The following is a 22,431-nucleotide window of genomic DNA, read 5'->3' as shown; positions in this document are numbered from 1 at the left end:
CTAGTGACACTTATGGTTAACATTTTGATTTTCGAGTTTGCTGCTAAAAATCATTGTGGTCTTAAAGTTGTAAATGAATGTGTTAATATAGCTACAATTCATAATTTTTGTGTGATAGTTTATTTTTCCTTCTCAGAGCGGATAGATTGATTGATTGATAGATAGGTCGATAGATAGAACATGCTAACTTGTAATTCATTATCTTCCACAGCCTATCTCAGCATTAGGATTATAGACACGTGCTGCCATGCCCAACCAAACCACAAGTGTTTTTCCCTTTTTTTTTTTTGTCAGTCATGGAGCTTGAACTCTGGGTTTGGGCGCTGTCCCTGCAGTCTTCAGCTCTAGGCAAGTGCTCTACTGCTTGAGCCACAGCACCACTTCCGGTTTTCTATTGGTTTATTGGAAATAAGAGTCTCAGGGAGCCCGGCGCTGGTGGCTCACGCCTGTAATCCTAGCTACTCAGGAGGCTGAGATCTGAGGATCGCGGTTCAAAGCCAGCCCGGGCAGGAAAGACCGTGAGACTCCTATCTCCAATAAACCACCAGAAAACCGGAAGTGGCGCTGTAGCTTAAGTGGTAGAGGGCTCGCCTTGAGCTGAAGAGCTGAGGGACAGCGCCCAGGCCCAGAGTTCAAGCCCCACGACCAACAAAAAAAAAAAAAAAAGAGTCTCAGGGACTTTCCTGCCTGGGCTGGCTTTGACCTGCAATCCTCAGATCTCAGCCTCCTTGAGTAGCTAGGATTACAGGTGTCAGCGCTGATGCCTGGCTACAAGTGTTTTTCTTTTCTCTTTCTGTGTGTATTTTGTGTGTGTGTTGGGGAGTGGGGGTATAGGAAACAAACTCAACAGCATAGTGGGCAAGTGCTCTATCATAGTTATATCCCTAGCATTTGTACCATGCTTTATGTTGAAACAATTAGTACAATTTCTAACATAAAGAAGAATTCTACTATTTTGAAGAAACTAGTGCTGAAAAGATAGTTTGATTTGTGTAGCTTTTATAATTAAAAGAGTTATAGGAAAAATGTTAATATTAAGTTACTAAGTATCTTGTCATTAATAGACTATACTTTTTGATATAATAGCAAAAAAAGGCAAAATAGTAATATACAGTTAATATTTTATAGATCTAATGAGACGTCAAGAAGAACTCAGACGCTTGGAAGAACTCAGAAACCAAGAGTTGCAAAAACGGAAGCAAATACAGCTCAGGTAAAACATCGTTTCTTGATCATATGTAGAAGATTTTGCCACAATTTAACACAATTCTGTGTTGTTCTTTGGATTTTTTTAGCTGGCAAAGGGCATTTTGATTGCATATAGTTTGAAATTAAATAATAACAATGGTAATAATTTTAGTGTAAGAATATTTAGTGATTGAAACCATTTTTCCAGAAATGTTTGAGTTGACATTAGTTTTTAATCTTTTCTCACATATAAAACTACTATGCCTTTATGCAATTTTACAATTGCTTAAAAATATTTGTGGTAGGGCTAGGATGTAGCTCAGTGGCAAAGCAATTGCCTAGCAAGTGCAACGTCCTGGGTTCAATCCCCAGTACCAAAAAAGAAAAGACAAGATTAGCCTGCTGTGAAAGTTAAGGAGATTTGAGAGTGGTTGATCCAAAATGTACAAATAAACACATGTTGACATTGACTGTTATCTCTACTTACCTCTACTTACATTCAAAATTTTCCTTTGTCTTCAGTATTTCATTCTGAAATATAATGGAATAAACATTACTCTCATAATGCTAAAGTTATAAGAAAATGTTCTAAACAATATACGATAGATAAAGCAAACTTATTAATTTTGGTTTTGAAAAGACAATAAAGTACCTAGGGTATAGTTGGCTCATGCCTAGTAATCTGAGCTGCTCAGGAGGTTGAGATCCAAGTATCAATCAAGGTTTGAAACAAGCTTGACAGACAAATCTGAAAGACTTTTTTTTTTTTTTTTTTTTGGTCCAGTCGTGGGACCTGAACTCTGGGCCTGGGCGCTGTCCCTCAACTCTTCAGCTCAAGGCTAGCGCTCTACCACTTGAGCCACAACGCCACTTCGTGCTTTTTTCTTTTTGCTTATGTGGTACTGAGGAATCAAACCCAGGGCCTCACCTCATGCATGTAAGGCAAGTGCTCTACCACAGAGCCACCTTCCCAGCCCCTGAAAGACTCTTATCTCTAAGCATCATAATTCTGGAAGTGAAGTGTGGTTTAAGTGGTAGAACTCTAATGTGGAGCCTGTTAGAAAAAGCTAATCAAGAGTGCAAGGCCTCAGTACTGGCACAAAATACATACATACATATACATACATACATATATACATACATACATACATACATCATACACACATACAGAAAGAATTATGAGGTTGGGTACTGGAGTTGGGCTCTTAGCTATAATTCTTACTCAGGAGGCTGAGATCGGATGATTTTAATTCCAGGCCAGCTCAGACAGGAAAGTCCATGAAAACTCTTACGTTTACTTAATCACCAAAAGAAGTTTGTAATGGAGTTGTGCCTCAAATGATGAGTGCTAGCTTTTAGTGCAAAAGCTCCCAGGACAGTCCCCAGGCCCCAGTATTGGTCAAAAGAAAGTTCTTGTGTGAAAAGCTGCTAAAGTAGGGAGTGGTGAGTAACTATAATGCCATCACTCTGGGATTGTAATTCCAGACTGAAAATTTGAAACAAGTCTTGGTTGTATAGTAAGATTTTATTAAAAAAAAAAAAAAAGTTAGCTGGGTGCCTGTGGCTCACATCTATAATCCTAACTACTTAGGAGGCTGAGATATGAGGATCATGGTTCCCAGCCAGCTGGGGCAGGAAAGTCCTTGAGACTCATCTCCAGTTAACCACCAGAAAACTGGAAGTGGTGCGCTTGCCTTGAGCTGAAGAGCTCAGGGTCAGTTCCCAGGCCAAGAGTTCAAGCTACATGACTAACCAATTAAAAAAAAAAAGGTCTTTGCTAATTGAAAATAAAAGTGAACAAAATGAAAAACCATAGGTAAGTCTAAGGTTTCCCATGGTCAACAGATATATAATATTCAGGGTTTCCTTTGTTTTTGTTTTTAAATTGGTTTGTTATATTTTATTATTTTGAGACATGTAGTCTTGGCTGCCTTGAGCTCCCTATCTTCCAGCTTCTGGGTATTGGGATTGCAATCATGTGCTACTAAGCTTTGTAAATATTCAGTATATTTTTGTGTCCTTTTTCCAAGTTTATACCTGAGAATATCAGTTTATGTGTATTTCTGTTTTGGAATTATTTTATTCAAGTCATTCTCAAATTCTAATTCTTAGAAAGGCATAGAAAATGTAAGCTCTCAAGCCTCCCTCCAGAACTACCAACCCAGAGAACTACCAACCCAGAAATTCTAGTGGTTGATTTGGAACTGTCCAGGTGTTCTGATGTATCCTAAGGTTTTAGAACAACTATTGTTGTTCTCGTGCATCTGAAATCTTGAGGTATATCTTTTACCTCCTAGGACTCTTCACCTTCTTCAATTGCTTGTTTGTATTTTTAGTCAGTGTTCAATCGTATCTCTTCTGCTTTTACAAATAGAAAGAAACCTTTCTTCCCTAAGGCACAAAGCTTTATTCTGAATCCAGCTTTATTTTCTTGTACCTCTACTTTGTTGCCAAGCTTTCTCAACAGAATATTGTCCAGGAATTTTCCCCTCCCAAATTTCTAGATAGTTAAAATCAAATACAGTGTGAGGAAAGAACCCAGAATAGGATATTAAAAGTTTAACTGAGTACTGTTTGCTGTTACTTACATTATTACCCTAGGAGGTTGTGGAGAAGAAAACGAAGAACGTAAATATTTTTGAAAAACAGTATTTTTACTGGTTATTCCCAAGAGTAAAGACTAAAACAACCATACATACTTTGTATAATTTACATATATGTATGAATTAGCAGGTGTCGTGTGTGTGTGTGTGTGTGTGTGTGTGTGTGTGTGTGTGTGTGTGTGTGTGTGTGTGTGTGTGTGTGTGTGTGTGTGTGTGTGTGTGTGTGTGTGTGTGTGTGTGTGTGTGTGTGTGTGTGTGTGTGTGTGTGTGTGTGTGTGTGTGTGTGTGTGTGTGTGTGTGTCACTTGAGCCCACAGTGCCATTTCTGGTGGTTAATGGGAGATACAAGTCTCACAGACTTTCCTGCCCAGGCTGAGGCTGGCTTTGAACGGTGATCTTCAGATCTCAGCCTCCCGAGTAGCTAGGATTACAGGCATGAGCCACCAGCACCCAGCTTCGTACGTACACATGCTGATCTTAAGGTTTGAATTTAGGCTTTGGGCTTTCTCTCTCTTACTCTGCTTATGTGTATCTCTCTCTGATTTTCCTAATTAGTCAGCAATTTGCCTAGGCTGACTTCAAATGAAGATCTTCAGATCTCAATCTCCTGGGTAGCTAGGATTATAGGTGTGAGCCAATGGTGCTCTGTTTCTAAAACTTTTGTGTGCTAGCTGGGCTTAAACTCAGGGCCATGAGCTCTTGCTTGGCTTTTTCTGAGCAAGCCATGCTTCTGTTTTTAGCTTTTTGCCAGTTAATTGGTGATAAGGTTATGTAGGTTTTGTCTGCAGAGGATTTGTCCACTGGGGTTAGCTCCAAATCTCAATTCTGAACTCTGAGCTTCCTAAGGAACTTGGATTATTGGAATGAGCCATCAGCATTCAGCTTCTATTTTTGTCATTAAAAAAATTATTATTGTAAATGTGATATACAGAGGATTTACAGTTACATAAGTGAGCTAATGAGTAAATTTCTTATTGGGCAGTGTTACCCCTTCCATCACTTTCTCCCAATGTTTTTCTTGCATCTCCACTTACAAGTTGTATAGTTCATTTTCAACATGGTGTCTAGTAAATATCACTACTGCATTTGTTTGCCCTTTGTCCCTCCCTTTCTGTGCCCCTCCCCCTTTACCATCCCAAAAGACATAAATGAACAGACGGAAAGAAAACAAAAACAACAACCAATAGAAACACCTTTTTTTTTCTTCTAGGATTTCCTGTGTACTCTAGGTTGTTGAACTTGAGGTATTCCTACTTTAGCCTCTTAAGTGCATTTGTGTGAACAAATTTTTATAATTAAGTGAACAAATTTTTAAGTGTAGATACTGAACCTTAGGTTTTTTTTATTGTTCCAGAAAGAAGTGTGTTAAAATTAAAATGGATCCTGTGGTGCTGGATTATACAGTATGACTTGTGTGGTTTTGTAATACTGGAAAATAGGTGGAGTTGGGCACTGGTGGCTCACACTTGTAAATTTACCTACTCAGGAGGCTGAGGTCTGAGGATCACAGTTGTAAGGTATGAAAGACTCAGGAAGGGGAACTGTGGTTCAAGTGGCAAAGTGCAGGCCTTGAGCAAAAGAAGTTCAGGGACAGTACCCAGGCTCTGAGTTCAAGCCCCAGGACTGCCAAAAGACAAAAACAAAAAAGGCAGTGTTCTGCCACTTTGAGCCACAGCACCACTTCTAGTTTTTTGGTGGTTAATTGGAGATAATAGTTTTATAGACTTTCTTGCCCAGGCTGGCATCACACTGCAATCCTCCCGAGTAGCTAGGATTATAGGAGTGAGCCACTGGCGCTCAGCTGTAACTTAGCTATTGTGACTAATGCAGGAATGAATATGGATATGCAGGTATCTTTACTATATCCTTATTTGAACAAGTTTTGGGTAGATGCCCAAGAGTGGTATGGCTGGATCATATGGAAGTTCTTTTTTTTTTTTTTAATTTTATTTTATTATTTTATTTTATTTTTTTATTTTTTACATATGGAAGTTCTATGTTTAGGTTTTTTTTTTTGTGTGTGTGGGGGGGTCCGGTTGTGGGGTCTGAACTCTGGGCCTGGGCGCTGTCCCTCAGCTCTTCAGCTCAAGGCTATCACTCTACCACTTAAGCCACAGTGCCACTTCCGGCTTTTTTCTTTTTGCTTATGTAGTGCTGAGGAATCGAACCCAGGGCCTCATGCATGCAAGGCAAGCGCTCTACCACTGAGCCACCTTCCCAGGCCCCCTCTCCCCTTTATTAGTTGGTTGTGGGGCTTGAACTCTAGGCCTGGGCACTTCCCTCAGCTCTTCAACTCAAGGCTGGTACTGTACCACTTGAGCCATAGTGCCACTTTCCGTTTTCTGGTGGTTTATCGGAGATAAGAGTCTCAAGGACTTTCCTGTCCAGGCTGGCTTTGGACCTCCATCCTTAGATCTCAGCCTCCTGAGTAGCTAGGATTATAGGAGTGAGCCACCGGCACCCGGCTGTTACTGTTTTTTTTTTTTTTTGTGTGTCGGTTGTGGGACCTGAACTTTGGGCCTGCGCGCTGTCCCTCAGCTCTTCAGCTTAAGGCTAGCACTCTACCACTTGAACCACAGTACCACTTTCGGGCTTTTTCTGCTTATTTGGTGCTGAGGAATGGAACCCAGGGCCTCATGCATGCAAGGCAAGCACTCTACCAATGAGCCACCTTCCCTTCTTTTTTTTTTTTTTGTCGGTCGTGGGGCTTGAACTCTGGGCCTGGGCGCTGTCCCTCAGCTCTTCAGCTCAAGGCAAGCACTCTACCACTTGAGCTACAGCGCCACTTCCGGCTTTCTGGTGGTTTATTGGAGATAGGAGTCTCACGGTTTCTCCTGCCCGGGCTGGCTTTGAACCGCGATCCTCAGATCTCAGCGTCCTGAGTAGCTAGGATTACAGGTGTGAGCCACCAGCGCCCGGCTCCACCTTCCCTTCTTGAAGTTGGCCACTCTAACCAGTGAAATGGAACCTCTAAGTTTTTTTTTTTTTTTTGCCAGTCTTGTGGCTTGAACTCAGGGCCTGAGTTTGTGCTCAATGTTAGCACTCTACCACTTTGGCCACAGCACTATTCTCTGCTTTTTCTGTGTATATGGTACTGAGGAATTGAACCCAGGGCTTTGTGCATGCTAGGCAAGCATTCTACCACCGAGCCACCTTCACAGCCCATTCCAAGTTTTTTTTTTCAAAGTTGTTTCAGTTTGGATTTCCTTTATATCCAGGGATTTTGAGTATTTTTGAGTGTGCCTGTTTTCCATTTGTGTACTTCTGAGAAGTGTCTTTTAAGCTCCTTTGCCCGTTATATTGATTGGTTTATTAGTTTAGAGGTGTTGTTAATATTTTGGGCTCCTTATATTTTAGATATTAGGCCTTTGTTGGATATATTGCTGTTACAGTCTGTTGCCTGTCTTTCTAGTTTACTATTTATTTTTATTGATTATTTATTTTTGAGCTGGGCTTGGGGCTTGAACTCAGGGCCTGGATGCTATCCCTGAGCTTTTTGCACAAAAGCTAGTGCTCTGCCACTTTGAGCCACAGCTCTACTTCCTGTCTTTGTAGTTTAGTAACTATGTTCCTTTTTATTTTTATGTTATTCCATTTGTCAAGTCTCTCTCATATCTGCTATGCCCATTGAGAGTCTTTTTAGAAAGTTTCTGACTATTCCTGTGAATTCTAATGTTTCTCCTACTCCATCTAGTTTCTGGTCTGATGTTTAGGTCTTTTAGTTTTCTATATATGAATATCCAGTTTTCCCAACATCAGTTATTGACAAGGCTATCTTTTTCTGTATAACTTTGTCTCCCTTGTCACATATCAAATAACTGAAGGTATATGCCTTTATTTCTGGTCTTTTAGTCTGTTTCATTGATTTTTAAAAAATTATTAATACTTTATTTTTAATTGTGAAAATACCGTACAGAGGGGTTACAATTACATGAGCAAGGTAATGAGTATATTTCTTATCAAGCATTGTTGCCTCCTCCTTTGTTTCCCCTTCCCATCCCTCCCCTTTCATCCCCCCCACCAAAGCTGTAAAGTTCGTTTTTCAACATAACGTCTTACACATCCCATTGTTGCAATGGGTCCCCCTGTATCCTTATTTGAACATTTGTTTTTTCCCTTCCATTCCCCAAATTATACCAACATGAAATACGATGAAAACAGGGGTTATACCATGGGGGAAGGACATACAAGGCAACAAAGAAATCATCTTATAAATATGTTAGAAACATTTATCTTGGGGTTCATTTCACCTAGCATCAACTGACTTTCTGCTTGTCCCATACAAGCAAATAGGGGAAACCATGGGACCTATGTTTCTTTGAGCCTGGCTTACTTCACTTAATATAATTTTTTCAAGGACTTTCCATTTCCTAACAAATGGGGCAATGTCATTATTTCTGATAGAGGCATATAATTCCATTGTGTATATATACCACATTTTCTTGATCCATTCATCTCTGAGGGGCATCTGGGTTGGTTCCATATCTTAGCTATGATAAATAATACTGCAATAAACATAGTTATGCTGGTAGCTTTAGTATGGTCTTGTTTGTGATCATTCAGGTAAATGCCCAGAAGTGGGATTGCTGGGTAATAACGGAGCTGTATGTGGAATCTTGTTTTTGGGGGCGGCGGGGGGGCGGGGTCCGGTCGTGGGGCCTGAACTCTGGGCCTGGGCGCTGTCCCTCAGCTCTTCAGCTCAAGGCTAGCACTCTACCTCTTGAGCCACAGCACTACTTCTGGCTTTTTTTTTTCCTGCTTATGTGGAGCTGAGGAATTGAACCCAGGGCCCTCATGCATGCAAGTCAAGCAAGTGCTCTACCACTGAGCCAACTTCCCAGCCCTCTATGTGGAATCTTTTGAGGAACCTTCATACTACTTTCCAAAGTGGTTGAACAAGTTTACACTCCCACTAACAATGTATGGTTCCCTTCTGTCCACATCCCCTCCAGCATCTGTTGTTATTAGAGTTCTTGATTATAGCCATTCTAACTGGGGTGAGGTGGTATCTCAGTGTTGTTTTGATTTGCATTTCTTTTATGGCTAGGGAGGTTGAGCATTTCTTCATGTGTCTATTGGCCATCCTTCTTTCCTCTTCAGAGAAGTTTTGCTGTAAGTCTTTAGCCCACTTATTTATTGGGCCCACTTATTATTATTGGGCAGTTGTTTTTTTGAGAATTTGTTGTTGAGGGCTTTAATTTTTTGAGTTCCAGGTATATTTTAGATATGAGTTCATCTCCATTGTATGGCTGGTGTGTTTCATTGATCTTTGGGCCTGTTTTTGTGCCAAGCTATTTGTGTCATTCTAGCTCTGTAATAGTGCTTGAGGTCTGGGATCATGATACTACCTGTTTGACTTCCTTTGGCTGGTCCTGGATACTGTCCCTGAGCTTCTTTTCTTTTCTTGGGTCCGGTGGTGGCGCCTGAACTCTGGGCCTGGGCGCTGTCCCTCAGCTCTTCAGCTCAAGGTTAGCGCTCCACCACTTGAGCCACAGCACTACTTCCAGCTTTTTTCTATTTGCTTATGTGGTGCTGAGGAATTGAACCCAGGGCAGCTCAAGGTTAGCGCTCCACCACTTGAGCCACAGCACCACTTCCAGCTTTTTTCTATTTGCTTATGTGGTGCTGAGGAATTGAACCCAGGGCCTCAGGCATGCAAGGCAAGCGCTCTACCACTGAGCCAACTTCCCAGCCCCCTGAGCTTATTGTTACATTTCATCATTGTTGTTAATCTCTTTTTTTTTTTTTTTTTGGGTCCTGAACTCTGGGCCTGGGCGCTGTCCCTCAGCTCTTCAGCTCAAGGCTAGTGCTCTACCACTTGAGCCACAGTGCCACTTCCGGCTTTTTTTCCTTTTGCTTATGTGGTGCTGGGGAATCGAACCAGGGCCTCAGGCATGCAAGGCAAGCGCTCTACCACTGAGCCACCTTCCCTGCCCTAGTGCTTTAGCTTTTTAATGCTGGTACTGGAATTTGTAGTGAAGAACCATGCTCTTAGCTTAGCTTGGTTTTCAGTCAATGCTGGCACTTTATGACTTGCGCCACCGTTCTGCTTCTGGTTTCTTACCAATTAATTGAGGAGACTCAGGATTTTTCTGTTGTGGCTGGCTTCAAATAGTGATTCTCAGATCTCAGCCTCCTTAGTAGCTAGTTTTACAGTTATGTGCCACCAGCACCTGGGTAAATATATAGAAAACCACTTAAACTACATCTTAACTTCCTAGCTTTAAGCTGTAGAAAATAACAATTACTTAAAGTAGAATTCCAGTTGATGAATGTACAAGTATTGAAGAAGAAAGTTACTGATAATAACATTGATGGGCAAAAGCTTGGGAAACAGGATTTTTTTGTTTTTGTTTTTTGTCTGTCGTGGGGCCTGAACTCTGGGCCTGGGCACTGTCCTTCAGCTCTTCAGCTCAAGGCTAGTGTTCTTCCACTTGAGCCACAGCACCACTTCCAGCTTTTTTTCTTTTTGCTTATGTGGTGCTGAGGAATTGAACCCAGAGCCTCATGCATGCAAGGCAAGCACTCTACCACTGAGCTACCTTCCCAGCCCGGAAACAGGGTTTTTAAAATGTAGTTTCAATACAAGTATCATATAAGAAATATATCCAGACAGATGGAAACATAAATTTAAAATAGAGAAACCTAGCAGATAACTCTATAACCAAGTGTTAAAATTTCATATCAACCATAGTGAAACTGTTTGCATAAGGCATCCCTTGATATTATCAGTGAGAAGAATATAGCATATAATATCCTTTGTGTGATATTCTTACCAAATATCCATAACTTCTTTTCAGTCATGAGAAAACATCCACAGAACTCAAATTCAACATTCTCTAAATAATTCTCCTTCAGTGAGATTTATGAAAGCTTGGAAGACCAACCTGTTAAGAGTATAAAAGATTACAAGACATGTGACAACTTGTCTTACAATTAAGCAGTTTTGTACCATGTATCAAAGTAAAGAAAAACAGTTCTGTTTAGGACTTAGTATATGCATTGTATGCAATGATGTGGAATTCTTATAAGGTCCTGAAACAGGTGGAGGCTATTAGTAGAGAAATGAATAAAACAAATGGGTCTGTAGGTATAATTTTGTACCCCAGTTAATTCTTGTTTTTCTAATTGAACAATGATTAAGTGTAGTTGATAAATGGACATAGGAATTTTTTTTTTTGGTCGGTCGTGGGGCTTGAACTTTGGGCTTGGGCGCTGTCCCTGCACTCTTCAGCTCAAGGCGTGCTCTCTACTGCTTGAGCCACAGCACCACTTCCGGTTTTCTAGTGGTTTGTTGGAGCTAAGAGGCTCACAGAGTTTCCTGCCTGGGCTGGCTTTGAACCGTGATCCTCAGATCTCAGCCTCCTGAGTAGCTAGGATTACAGGCGTCAGCCACTGGCTAGGATTTTTTTTTTAAACTGGTTTATAATCTTTCTGTAAATCTAAAAATGTTAAAAACTAAAGAAAAAAAGGACTTTGGTGTTGTAGAGATGTAAAGTAAGTTGTAAAAGAAGCAGATTGCACTGTGGAACTTATTTATTTTTGGCAGTCCTGGGGCTTGAACTCAGGGCCTGGGCACTGTCCCTGAGCTGCTTTTACTCAAGGCTAGCACTGTACCACTTGAGCCACAGTGCCACTTCTGGCTTTTCCTGTTTATGTGGTACTGAGGAATCCAACCCTGGCTGGTCTTCATGCATTCTAGTCAAGCATTATACCACTAAGTCACCTTCCAAGACTAAAATTACAAAATTTTAGGTAGACTTTAGAATGATCAAATTATTAGAAAGCCAAGTGCACAGAATATATACTTGAATTCTAATCCAGTCATACATTGAAGTATTAGTTGCCTGATACGATAAGTATTCTCTACATGTAATTAACTTTTTGGTAGTATTGGAGTTTGAACTCAGGGCCTTAAGCTTGCTAAGTACGTACTCTTTTTTCCCAACCCTTTTTGTTTTAGGATTTTGGGTGGGGTAGCCTACTTTTGCCTTGTCTAACCTTGAAGCAAGATTTTTCTATTTATGTTCCCAAATAGCATTCACTTTGTCTACCCTACACACCTACATGATAACTTTTTAGTACACTTGAAAAAAATTACATAATTGTACCTGCAGTAGTGTCAATTTCAAATTCAGTTAATTTGAGTCTGGGCATGACGTTGTACATCTAGACGAGTGAAATTTGGTCTCAACACTCTTCTCCTGTCCCACAAATAAAAATTCAGATAATTAAATATCAATAGTAAATATATTTGGAAAGAAGATAATATAGATAATTCAGTCATTTTATTTTTGGCTAAATTCTAGAAAATGTAGAAAATCTCATTATAATCTTCCTTTTACCTGGTGGCTGGTTAATTTCTTTTAAAATAAAACATCTTGATATAGGAAATGTGACAATTTGTCTTAAAATTAAATAGATTTGCACCATATATCAAAGAAAACAGTTCTGTCGTAGGACTTAGTTTTTGCTAATGATGGTAAATTATGTCTCATAATTTCAAGACAAAACAAATAAGGAAAATTACAATAATGTAATGGAAAAGATTTATGTCTTAGCCTGCTACCATGTGTAATACAACTTTATTTGTTGAATTAAATAAACTTTTTACCTTAGTGGGAAGATAGGAACAAACTGTCTTATGAAAGTATATTTTGAAAGAAATTAAAACATTTGCTTGTTTTACACAAATTTTTCATTTTTCTTTTAATGCTGCAAATAAACTACTTAACTTTTCATGGGTTATTTAATACTTTAGAGGCTGTGGTGGTACAGAAGGAAGACCAGGGCAAGGCACTAGGTGAGCTGTTTCTACCTGTGACATGACAACTTAGTAGTTGTTCATTTGTTTTGTTCACTCATTTATTCCTTCTCTTTTCATCACCGTACTAACCTGTCAGTCTGTGTACTTATCCATTTCCTTAAGTCATTCAATATAGTTATTCTTTATATTATTATAAAATCCTTATGACTTATTTGGTCCTATGATATATTTGAGGCTATATAATACAAGGCAACTTTATCCAGTAGGCATCATAGTTTTGTGCCTGGGAACCTCTTCATCTTTAATAGGTCATTTTATATCGACACAGTTGATTATAGGATACTGCCCCAGATTTTCACTGAGTAGTGGTGGTGGTGGTGGTGGTGGTGGTGGTGATGATGATGATGATGATGATTAAGAAGAAGAAGATGGAGTTATACAAAGAGGTTTCAATTCCATGTCAGATTTTGAATACAATGCATCTTGGTCAGTGTTACTCCTTTCAATGTTTTCCCCCATTTGCCCTTTTCCATCTCTACAATCAACTTATGTGGTTCAATTTTTACATAATATATTTTAGATGTAATGACTACTTTTGCTTACCATTTTTCCCTCCATTTGTGTAACCCTGCTCATTGTCCCCCTACCTCAAATATATTTCCTCTTTCACTAAGAATTTCAGCAATACTGTTTTACTGACCTTTTTCAAAATCAGGAAAGTTGACTTTGAAAACACATTTGGCCTTATGGTCAGTTGTGGCAAAATCTTGGTACATTTTGTGCAGTTACATGAATATGAAAGTATTTACTTAACAGTAAATTTTATCAATAATGTCAGTGTGTACCAGAAAGATATCAACACTTTTGCTTGAAGGTTATTTTGTTTTGTTTTGATTTTAGGCTTATAGGCATGAGCCATCAGTTCCAGAATGAAGTTTTTTTTTTTTAAGTGGACTATAATAGACCTACATTTTGGAGAGTTAGGCAGCAGTCTGAATATAATTCATATTTTGCTTGAAATCTCTTAGGAACAGTCTTTTTTCATGAGGTTTGATGTGAAGTTTTAATGATTGTTTTCACTCTGACTATGGAAGAAATAATTTAGTGTATTTGTGTTTACGGAGGGAGTTTTACAACAAATAGCACAGTATCTTGAAATTTGAGAATTACATTGTAATTCTTAATGTAGGAGTGTGTTTGTTTAATATGAGTAATCTAGAAGCTAGGTATTGTGGCCTATGCCTGTGAGCCCAGCATTTGGAAAACTTGAGGCAAGAAGGACTTGAATTTGAGGCTAGTAGTGAGTTACAGGCCAGCCTGGGTTACTTAAGAGAGACTATGTCTCACGAAAGAAAACAAAAAGACCTTCCAAAACTAGAAAATTAGGCCTGTTGAAGGTGTATCAACTTGATACAGCTTTTGCTGTTTAAATTACTATTATACATTTTGTGTGTTTGTGTGGACACATAGTTGACATTGCATTGACTTGTTTCCAGTATTGAGATTGTTTCTTCAGTGTTATTATGAACATTTACTCTCTTGATCATGTTATAACTTAATTTCTGATTTTTTTTTCCATTGTTCTGTTGCGGAGCTTGAACTCCAGGCCTGGGCGTTATTGAGCCACTCTGTGCTCCAGGCTAGTGCTCTACCACTTGAGCCACAGCACCACATCTGGCTTTTGAATGGTTAATTGGAGAAATGAGTCTCATGGGGACTTTTCACCTGGGCTGGCTTCGAACTGCAATCCTCAGATCTCAGCCTCTTGAGTAGCTAGGATCACAGGTGTAAACCATTAGTGCCTGGCTTAATTACTGATTTTATAGGGATTCTTTTTTTTATTAGAAATTTTGCTTGCTCTGGGACAGGGTACACTTTTTTTTTGTTGGTTGTAGGGCCTGAACTCTGGGCCTGGGCACTGTCCCTCAGCTCTTCAGCTCAAGGCTAGCGCTCTACCACTTGAGCCACAGCATCACTTCTGGCTTTTTCTGCTTAGGTGGTGCTGAGGAATCAAACCTAGGGCCTTATGCATGCAAAGCAAGCACTCTACCATTGAGCCACCTTCCCAGCCCCCACTTTTTTTTTTTTTTAAAAGAGGACAAAGTAGTAAATATTTTGGACTTTGTAGAGTTATATGATCTTCATTTCAACTTTTCAATTCTTTCTGCTGGAAAGTAGCATCCATAGATTGTAAATGACTGTTCTATTAAGTTACAAACTTATTGCACCAGTGGAACAGTGGGGTGATGATAAAGGGAGCCATATAAGAGTTCTGCAGGTAATCAAGTTTTGCTTTTTGGTTTTGTTTTGCCAGTCCTGGGACTTGAACTCAGGGCCAGGGCACCATCTCTGAGCTTCCTTGCTCAAGGCTAGCACTCTTATCACTTGAGCCACAGTGCCACTTCTGGCTCTTTCTTTCTTTCTTTCTTTCTTTCTTTCTTTCTTTCTTTCTTTCTTTCTCTCTCTCTCTCTCTCTCTCTCTCTCTCTCTCTCTCCCCCCCCCTCCCTCCCTCTCTCTCTCTCTCTTTCTTTTTTGGTCGATCGTGGGGCTTGAACTCAGCCTGGGTGCTGTCCTTGCACTCTTCAGCTCAAGACGAGTGCTCTACCACTTTAGCCACAGTGCCACTTCTGATTTTCTTGTGGTTTATTGGAGATAAGAGTCTCATGGACTTTCCTGCCCGGGCTGGCTTTGAACTGCGATTCTCACATCTCAGCCTCCTGAGTAGCTAGGATTACAGGCGTGAACCACCAGCGCCCGGCTACTTCTGGCTTTTTCTGTTTATGTGGTACTGAGGAATCAAGCCCAGGGCTTCATGCATGCTAGCTAGGCAAGCACTATACCACTAAGCCACATTCCCAGCCACATAATCAAGTTTTTATCTATATGATGTGCTCATGTTAGCTTAAGGCTGTGCCTTACCTCTTGAGCTATGCCTAATGTGGTCATGTTAAGTGGCTTTCTGGGTAAGTTTTGAGGGTCTTTGAGAAAAGAGCTTTGCCATGCCGGTTATAGGTCCCAGAATTCCCTTTTATAATGAGGAATATATATGTGTCATACACTTTTTTGGATTTTAGATTTCATTTTTACATGTATAAAACCTTTTTCAAATGTTTTACTGACTTTATAGTAGAATCTTAAACATTTGTAATAGCAAAGGGTTGTAGTGTAGGAGTAATTTTTGTAGAAATTTTGGTAGTAAAGCCACCCAACCAAAGAAGCAGATTGTTTTTTGTGTTTGTTTTTGTGCAGTATTGGGCTTGAACTTTGGGCCTCACACTTGGCTAGGGTTGGCATTCTCCCATTTGAGCCAGGTCTCTAGCACTCTGGATTTTCTTGTTTTAAATTCTGGGGATTGAACATGTTTTGTACATGTTAAATGCTCTGCTATTGATCTGTGTTTTTAGTTTGCAGTTTTTGAGATAAAGTCATGATATGAACCTCAAACTGGTCTTGAGTTTTCAATTCTCTTGCCTCCATCTCATTGCTTGGATTACATACAAATGAGCACCAATACATCTAGTTACATTTTTTAAAATTTTAATTATTTTTTTTTCCGTCGTGGTGCCTGAACTCTGGGCCTGGGCTCTGCCCCTCAGCTCTTTACCTCAAGGCTAGGTGCTTTTCCACTTGAGCCATGGCACCACTTCTGGCCTTTTCTGCTTATGTGGTGCTGAGGAATCGAACCCAGGGCCTCGGGCACTCTACCACTGAGCCACCTTCCCAGCCCACCTGGTTAGATTTTTTAATATAAGCATAGTTTATGTATGATTTGTATTTTGGTTTATTATAGTTGTTACTTTTTTGTTTATTAGGTTTAGAGCAAAATAGAAGAAAGATAAATCTAAGATACCATAATCCTTAGTCACAGAGTAGGCATAATAAAATTTATATAATTATTTTGTTTTCCATAAAGTAATGTTGCTGACAATGATGCAATTCTTATTTAAATAATTTTCAGACATGAAGAAGAACATCGTCGTCGTGAGGAAGAAATGATTCGACATAGAGAACAGGAGGAACTGAGGCGACAGCAAGAAGGCTTTAAACCAAACTATATGGAAAATGTAAGTAAAATATTAACTAAAATATTATCAAATGGGTGGTATATCTTTGGTAAATTAAAAATTTTTGTTTATATAATGTATTTTCTAATTTTTATGAATTTCATGCAGTTGCTAAACTAATGACTTTTCTTAATAGTAAATCTTGTTTTTGAAGTAACGTATTTTATGGAATAACTTAACAGTTTTTCTATTTCAATGGAGCTTTTGAAACTATACACTACCAAGTTTGAAAAGTTTGAAATCTTGATGTATGCATCATCATTACTTGACTAATTACCATATACTATTATTAACAAGTCTTTATTTGGGAAGATTTCAGACATACAAAAGGAGACTGGTATATGATCATCATTCAAACATAACAACTAAACACATGGCTGATCTTTTTCATCTTTTAAGTTCACCCATTTTCTTACTATTGTATTTGAAATAATTTGACTTCAAGTATTTTCAGTATGTATCACTTAAAGATCTCTCTCTTCTTTTGAATCTTAATCATTTCTTAGAATTGTCAGTATGTTAATATTATAATAAATTAATTTGTACAGGTGATTTTATTTGGTGCTGTCCTGGAGCTTGAACTCAGCATCTGAGTACTGTCCCTGAACTTTCTGAATTAAGGCTAGTTTAAGGCTAATGCTTTACCACTTAATGCTAATGCTCTACCACTTGAGCCATATCTCCACTTCCAACATTTTTGTAGTTAATTGGAGATAAGGGTCTCTTGGACTCTCCTGCCAGGCTGGCTTCAAACTGTGACTCTCAGCTTTTAATCTCCTGAGTAGCTAGCATTACAGCCACTAGTGCCTGGTATACAGTTGGTTTTGTTATGCTTAACTGTTTTATAGGTTTTTCTCTTTTTTTTTTTTAAATAGTTTTTTTCCCCAGGGTTAGGGCATCATTGTGTAGACTGTCACATCCAACATTTTGTTGGTTAAATCATGGCGTTTATTCATTTTTTTACCCCATCATTTCCTACAATCTAGCATTAGTTCAAAACAGTCTTGTCCAGACTTTCACTCTTAGGGGGTAAGATAGAATAAATCAGAATACATAAAAAATTAAAAGTATAACTTCTTAATGATAATTGACAAAAAGTTGCACTTTTCATCTTGAAAAAATGCCAGTGTAACTAATTATTTTGAAAAATACTTTTACTTTTTGATGTGGAAAGGTACCCCCTACCTCTGCGCGCCCCCCCCCCCCCCCCCCAGCTGCCCTGGCATTTAAGTGCTTAGTGCCTTGTATTTCAGTTGCTTTCTCATAGCTGGCACTCTACCCCTGAGCCTAATTAGAGATGTAGTCTGGCAGATTTTTCTGCCTTGGCTGACATGCCATAATCCTCCAGGTCTCAGCCTTCTGAGTAGCTCGGATTACAGGCATGAACCACAAGTGCCCAGCTAGTTGGTTAAGTTTTTAAGTTTTTTGAACTTCAAAGTTCTTTTCTCTTCCTTTCATACTAAATACAGTGTCATATCTTTGCTTTCATCATGAGTTTTTCAGCTATATGTGTATATCAGTCTGTTGTTTTTATCAACATAATATAAAACTGTTTTTCCAGGTCCATATTTAAAAATTAGGAAATAATCTTAGTGTTTTTATGTTCAGTAATTTCATGTAAATCATGTGTGATACATAAGGCAACTGCTATTGAGATTTAGGAAATTCTACCGATTCCTCTTATTTACCTGAATATTTATTGAAGGATTTACTTACAGTAAAATAATTCAAACATTCTGCATATTTTTTTTCTGACATGTGCTTTACAAGTTTTAGAGTGAGTGTATAGCTGTTGATGATGATGTATTTCTAAGTAATCACATTAGTAAACTAGAAGAAAATAATTAGGTAAAATCTATTCTTATGCTTAATTTGATTAAGTTGGTCATATGATAAATCTTAGAAATAATTTACAATTGAAAGTTAAATGAGTTTTTTTCCTCTTGTCTCCAATAAACCACTAGAAAACCAAAGTGGTGCTGTGGCTCAAGTGGTAGAGTGCTCGCCTTGAGTTGAAGAGTGCGGGGAAACCGCCCAGGCCCAGAGTTCAAGCCCCATGATGACAAGAAAAAAAAAAAAAAGAAAAAAGCTTATCTATCTATCTATTTATTTATTTTTGTGCCAGTCCTAGGGATTTTACTCAGTGCCTGGATGCTGTCCCCTGAGCTTTTTTTGCTACAGCCTAGTGTTCCACCACTTGAGCCACACTCCCACTTCTGGCTTTTTTGGTAGTTAATTGGAGATAAGCGTTTCATGGACTTTTCTGCCTGGGCTGGTTTTGACCTTGATCTTCAGATCTCAGTCTCCTGAGTAGTGAGATTGTAAGTGTGAGTCACTGGGGCCCAACCTGAATTTTATTGTTTTGTCTTAAAATGTATTTAGAAAGGAAATATGATAGCACCTGCCTGTAATCCTAGCACTTGAATGTTGAGATTGGAGGAATGTGAATGGACTTCAGTAACATTTCTGGCAACATTTCAGGCCAAGCTTCAACTATATAATGAGACATTGTCTCAAAACAACGAACACACACACACACACACACACACACACACACACACACACACACACACACACACACACACACACACACACACACACACACACACACACACACACACACACACACACACACACACACACACACACACACACACACACACACACACACACACACACACACACACACACACACACACACACCCCTATAGATAGCCCTTCTTATTATTTGGAAGTATTTTGCTTTCAAAATTTAGTTAATATAGCTACTCAGGAGGCTGAGATCTGAGGACCGAGGTTCAAAGCCAGCCGGGGCAGCAAAGTCCGTGAAGCTCTTATCTCCAATTAAACCACCAGAAAACCGGAAATGGTGCTGTAGCTTAAGTGGCAGAGCTCTAGCCTTGAGCTGAAGAGCTGAGGGACAGTGCCCAGGCCCAGAGTTCAAGCCCTAGGACCGACCAAAAAAAACAACTTTTTTTTTAGTTGATACATAAAACTTTATTAGTATTCACTGGACTTCAGGAATAGATGAATTTGATCATTTGTTGTTTTACAAAATTACACTGTTGAAAAGGATTAGATAATATACATAAATAGTAATATACCTTCTTTTCAAGTTTTTACAAAAGTATGTATTGGATACATTATGTAACAATGTAATTAATTGGGCTAGAGTAGAGCAAATTATAGCCTGGGACCACTGTCCATTACCCAAGTACAATTCTACTACAGAAAAAGGGATGGACATATGATTTTAAAAAGCTTATTGGCAACAAGACAAAAGGAAAACTGGGAATGGTTTTACTTACCTGTAGTCTTGGCTAAGGCAGGAAGATTAGTGAGTCCAGAAGTTTGATGCCAGTTTGAGCATGTTAGCAAGACCTGGTTTCAAAACAAAAATTTTAAAGATTATTTTTATTTTTTTATTTTTTATTTATTTATTTATTTATTTATTTTATTTTTTGGTCGTCCGTGGGGCTCGAACTCTGGGCCTCGGCGCTGTCCCTCAGCTCTTCAGCTCAAGGCGAGCGCTCTACCACTTGAGCTACAGCGCCACTTCCGGTTTTCTGGTGGTTTATTGGAGATAGGAGTCTCACGGTCTCTCCTGCCCGGGTTGGCTTTGAACCGCGATCCTCAGATCTCAGCCTCCTGAGTAGCTAGGATTACAGGCGTGAGCCACCAGCGCCCGGCTTTTATTTTTTTATTTTTATTTTTTTTTTGTCGGTCGTGGGGCTTGAACTCTGGGCCTGGGCGCTGTCCCTCAGCTCTTCAGCTCAAGGCGAGCGCTCTACCACTTGAGCTACAGCGCCACTTCTGGTTTTCTGGTGGTTTATTGGAGATAGGAGTCTCACGGTCTCTCCTGCCCGGGCTGGCTTTGAACCGCAATCCTCAGATCTCAGCCTCCTGAGTAGCTAGGATTACAGGCGTGAGCCACCAGCGCCCGGCTAAGATTATTTTTAATACACAATTAAAGAGCATTTGCTATCTGGTCCTTTATTTAAAAAAACTTTCTGGCTGAGCACCAATGCATGGGCTACAATATTTGCTGTTTTTTTCCCCATAAGTTAGTATTTATATTAGGCTGCAAAAAGGCTTATTAGTATAAACTAATCAAGCACTAAGAGAATTCTTAACAAAAGTTCTTCATACATCTCGACTGCTAATAGTAAAACATCTTGATAACATATGTACACTAAGGCAAGTTGTCTGAATTGTCCTTCATTTGCTTTGAAAGCTGTCTTTGAAAGAAATTGCGAACAATTTTTTTTTTTTTTTTTGGGTCAGGTCGTGGGGCCTGAACTCTGGCCTGGGCGCTGTCTCTCAACTCTTCAGCTCTCAAGGCTAGTGCTCTACCACTTGAGCCACAGTGCCACTTCCAGCTTTTTTCTTTTTGCTTATGTGGTACTGAGGAATCAAACCCAGGGCCTCATGCATGGAAGGCAAGTGCTCTACCACTGAGCCACCTTCCCAGTCCATTTGTGAACAATTTTAATCCTTGTTTAAAGCTTTGAAATGAGGTTTTCTTCATTGTTCAATTTAAAAGGAAGAATGAGTTGTAAATTCATTGCCCAAGTAATAAAAGTAAAGTTAATTTTTATGGCTAGTTAAGACTTCACCTCTCATTTATTATTCTTTTTTTTTATTGTGAACATACTGTACAGAGGGGTTACAATTACATGGGCAAGATAATGAGTACATTATCATTTATTATTCTTTAATATATTCTTACTCAGGCTGAGAATGTGGCTTAGTTGGTAGAGTGTTTGCCTAGCATGTATGAAGCCCAGGGTTAGATTCCCTAGTACCACAGAAACAGAAGAAGCCAGAAGTGGCGTTGTGGCTCAAAGTGGTAGAGTGCTAGCCTTGAGTAAAAGCAGCTCAGGGACAGTGCCCAGACCTTATGTTAAAGCTTCAGGATTGTTCTCCCCCCCCTCCCCCCTTGCAAAACTTGCTACTCAGGAAATTGAGTCCTAAGGATTATAGTTCAAAGCCAGCTCAGACAGGAAAGTCCATGAGACTCTCTTTAGCCACCAAAAAACTGTACATAGGGCTGTGGTTTAAGTGGTAAAGCACTAGCTTGGAGCACAAAAACTCAGGGACAATGCTCAGCCTCTGAGTTCAAAGGCCCACCCCACCATTGTGCTGGGATCAAAAACAAAACAAAGATTTGGAAATAAGGCATATTAAATGCTGTAGCATATTAAATGCTGTTAGAGATGCTACATTGTTAACATTTTGGAGTTTTTGATACTGTAGTAGCCTATGTGAGACCCTGGTTTCAATCTCTTGGCAAGGGTTGGGGAATAAATACCCAGAAGCTACGGAGTTTATGCCTCTTCCAAAAACTGTTTTTCAAACACCTAAGGAGCTTTTTAAAAATGTGAATCCCTGCTGGAGTGATGTTATGCACCTGAAATAACTACTACCCTGGAAGCTGAGGATGGAGAATCACAAATTCTAGATCAGTCTGACAACTTAAAAGAAGATTTCTCAAAATTAAAGCTTAACCAGGCACTAGTGACTCATGCCTATAATCCTAGCTACTTATGAGGTTAAGATCTTAGGATATCTATTTGAAACCAAACTAGGCAAGAAAGTTCATGAGATTCTTATGTCCAATTAACCTACAAAAAGTGTGATGTGGGCTGGGAAGGTGGTTTAGTGGTAGAGTGCTTGCCTTGTATGCATGAGGCCCTGGGTTCGATTCCTCAGCACCACATAAGCAGAAAAAAGCCGGAAGTGGTGCTATGGCTCAAGTGGTAGAACATTAGCCTTGAGGTGAAGAGCTGATGGACAGCACCCAGGCCCA

At 39.4% G+C, this 22,431-nt stretch overlaps 1 protein-coding gene across 3 annotated transcripts in view; it reads left to right on the top strand.

Annotated features, from left to right (window-relative positions):
• The window catches only part of Pspc1 (paraspeckle component 1), a 106,577-nt gene that overhangs the window by 24,717 nt on the left and 59,429 nt on the right, over positions 1-22,431 (top strand). For 2 of the 3 annotated variants that reach the window (XR_011367914.1, XM_070003147.1), the window contains exons 5-7: positions 1,129-1,213; positions 12,552-12,593; positions 16,517-16,622. Coding sequence is in view for 2 of the 3 variants with exons in the window: in XM_070003147.1 (XP_069859248.1) it covers positions 1,129-1,213; positions 12,552-12,593; positions 16,517-16,622 (233 nt within the window). In the remaining variant the exon portion in view is untranslated. The remainder of the gene's footprint in view (positions 1-1,128; positions 1,214-12,551; positions 12,594-16,516; positions 16,623-22,431) is intronic. The other variant, XM_070003148.1, reaches the window with a different exon arrangement.

Source organism: Dipodomys merriami, unplaced genomic scaffold (genome assembly GCF_024711535.1).
Source record: "Dipodomys merriami isolate MVZ:Mamm:240054 unplaced genomic scaffold, mDipMer1.0.p SCAF_6, whole genome shotgun sequence".
NCBI lineage: Eukaryota > Metazoa > Chordata > Mammalia > Rodentia > Heteromyidae > Dipodomys > Dipodomys merriami.
Note: the sequence above shows the minus strand (reverse complement) of the source record. Positions and strands in the feature narration are given on the sequence as shown.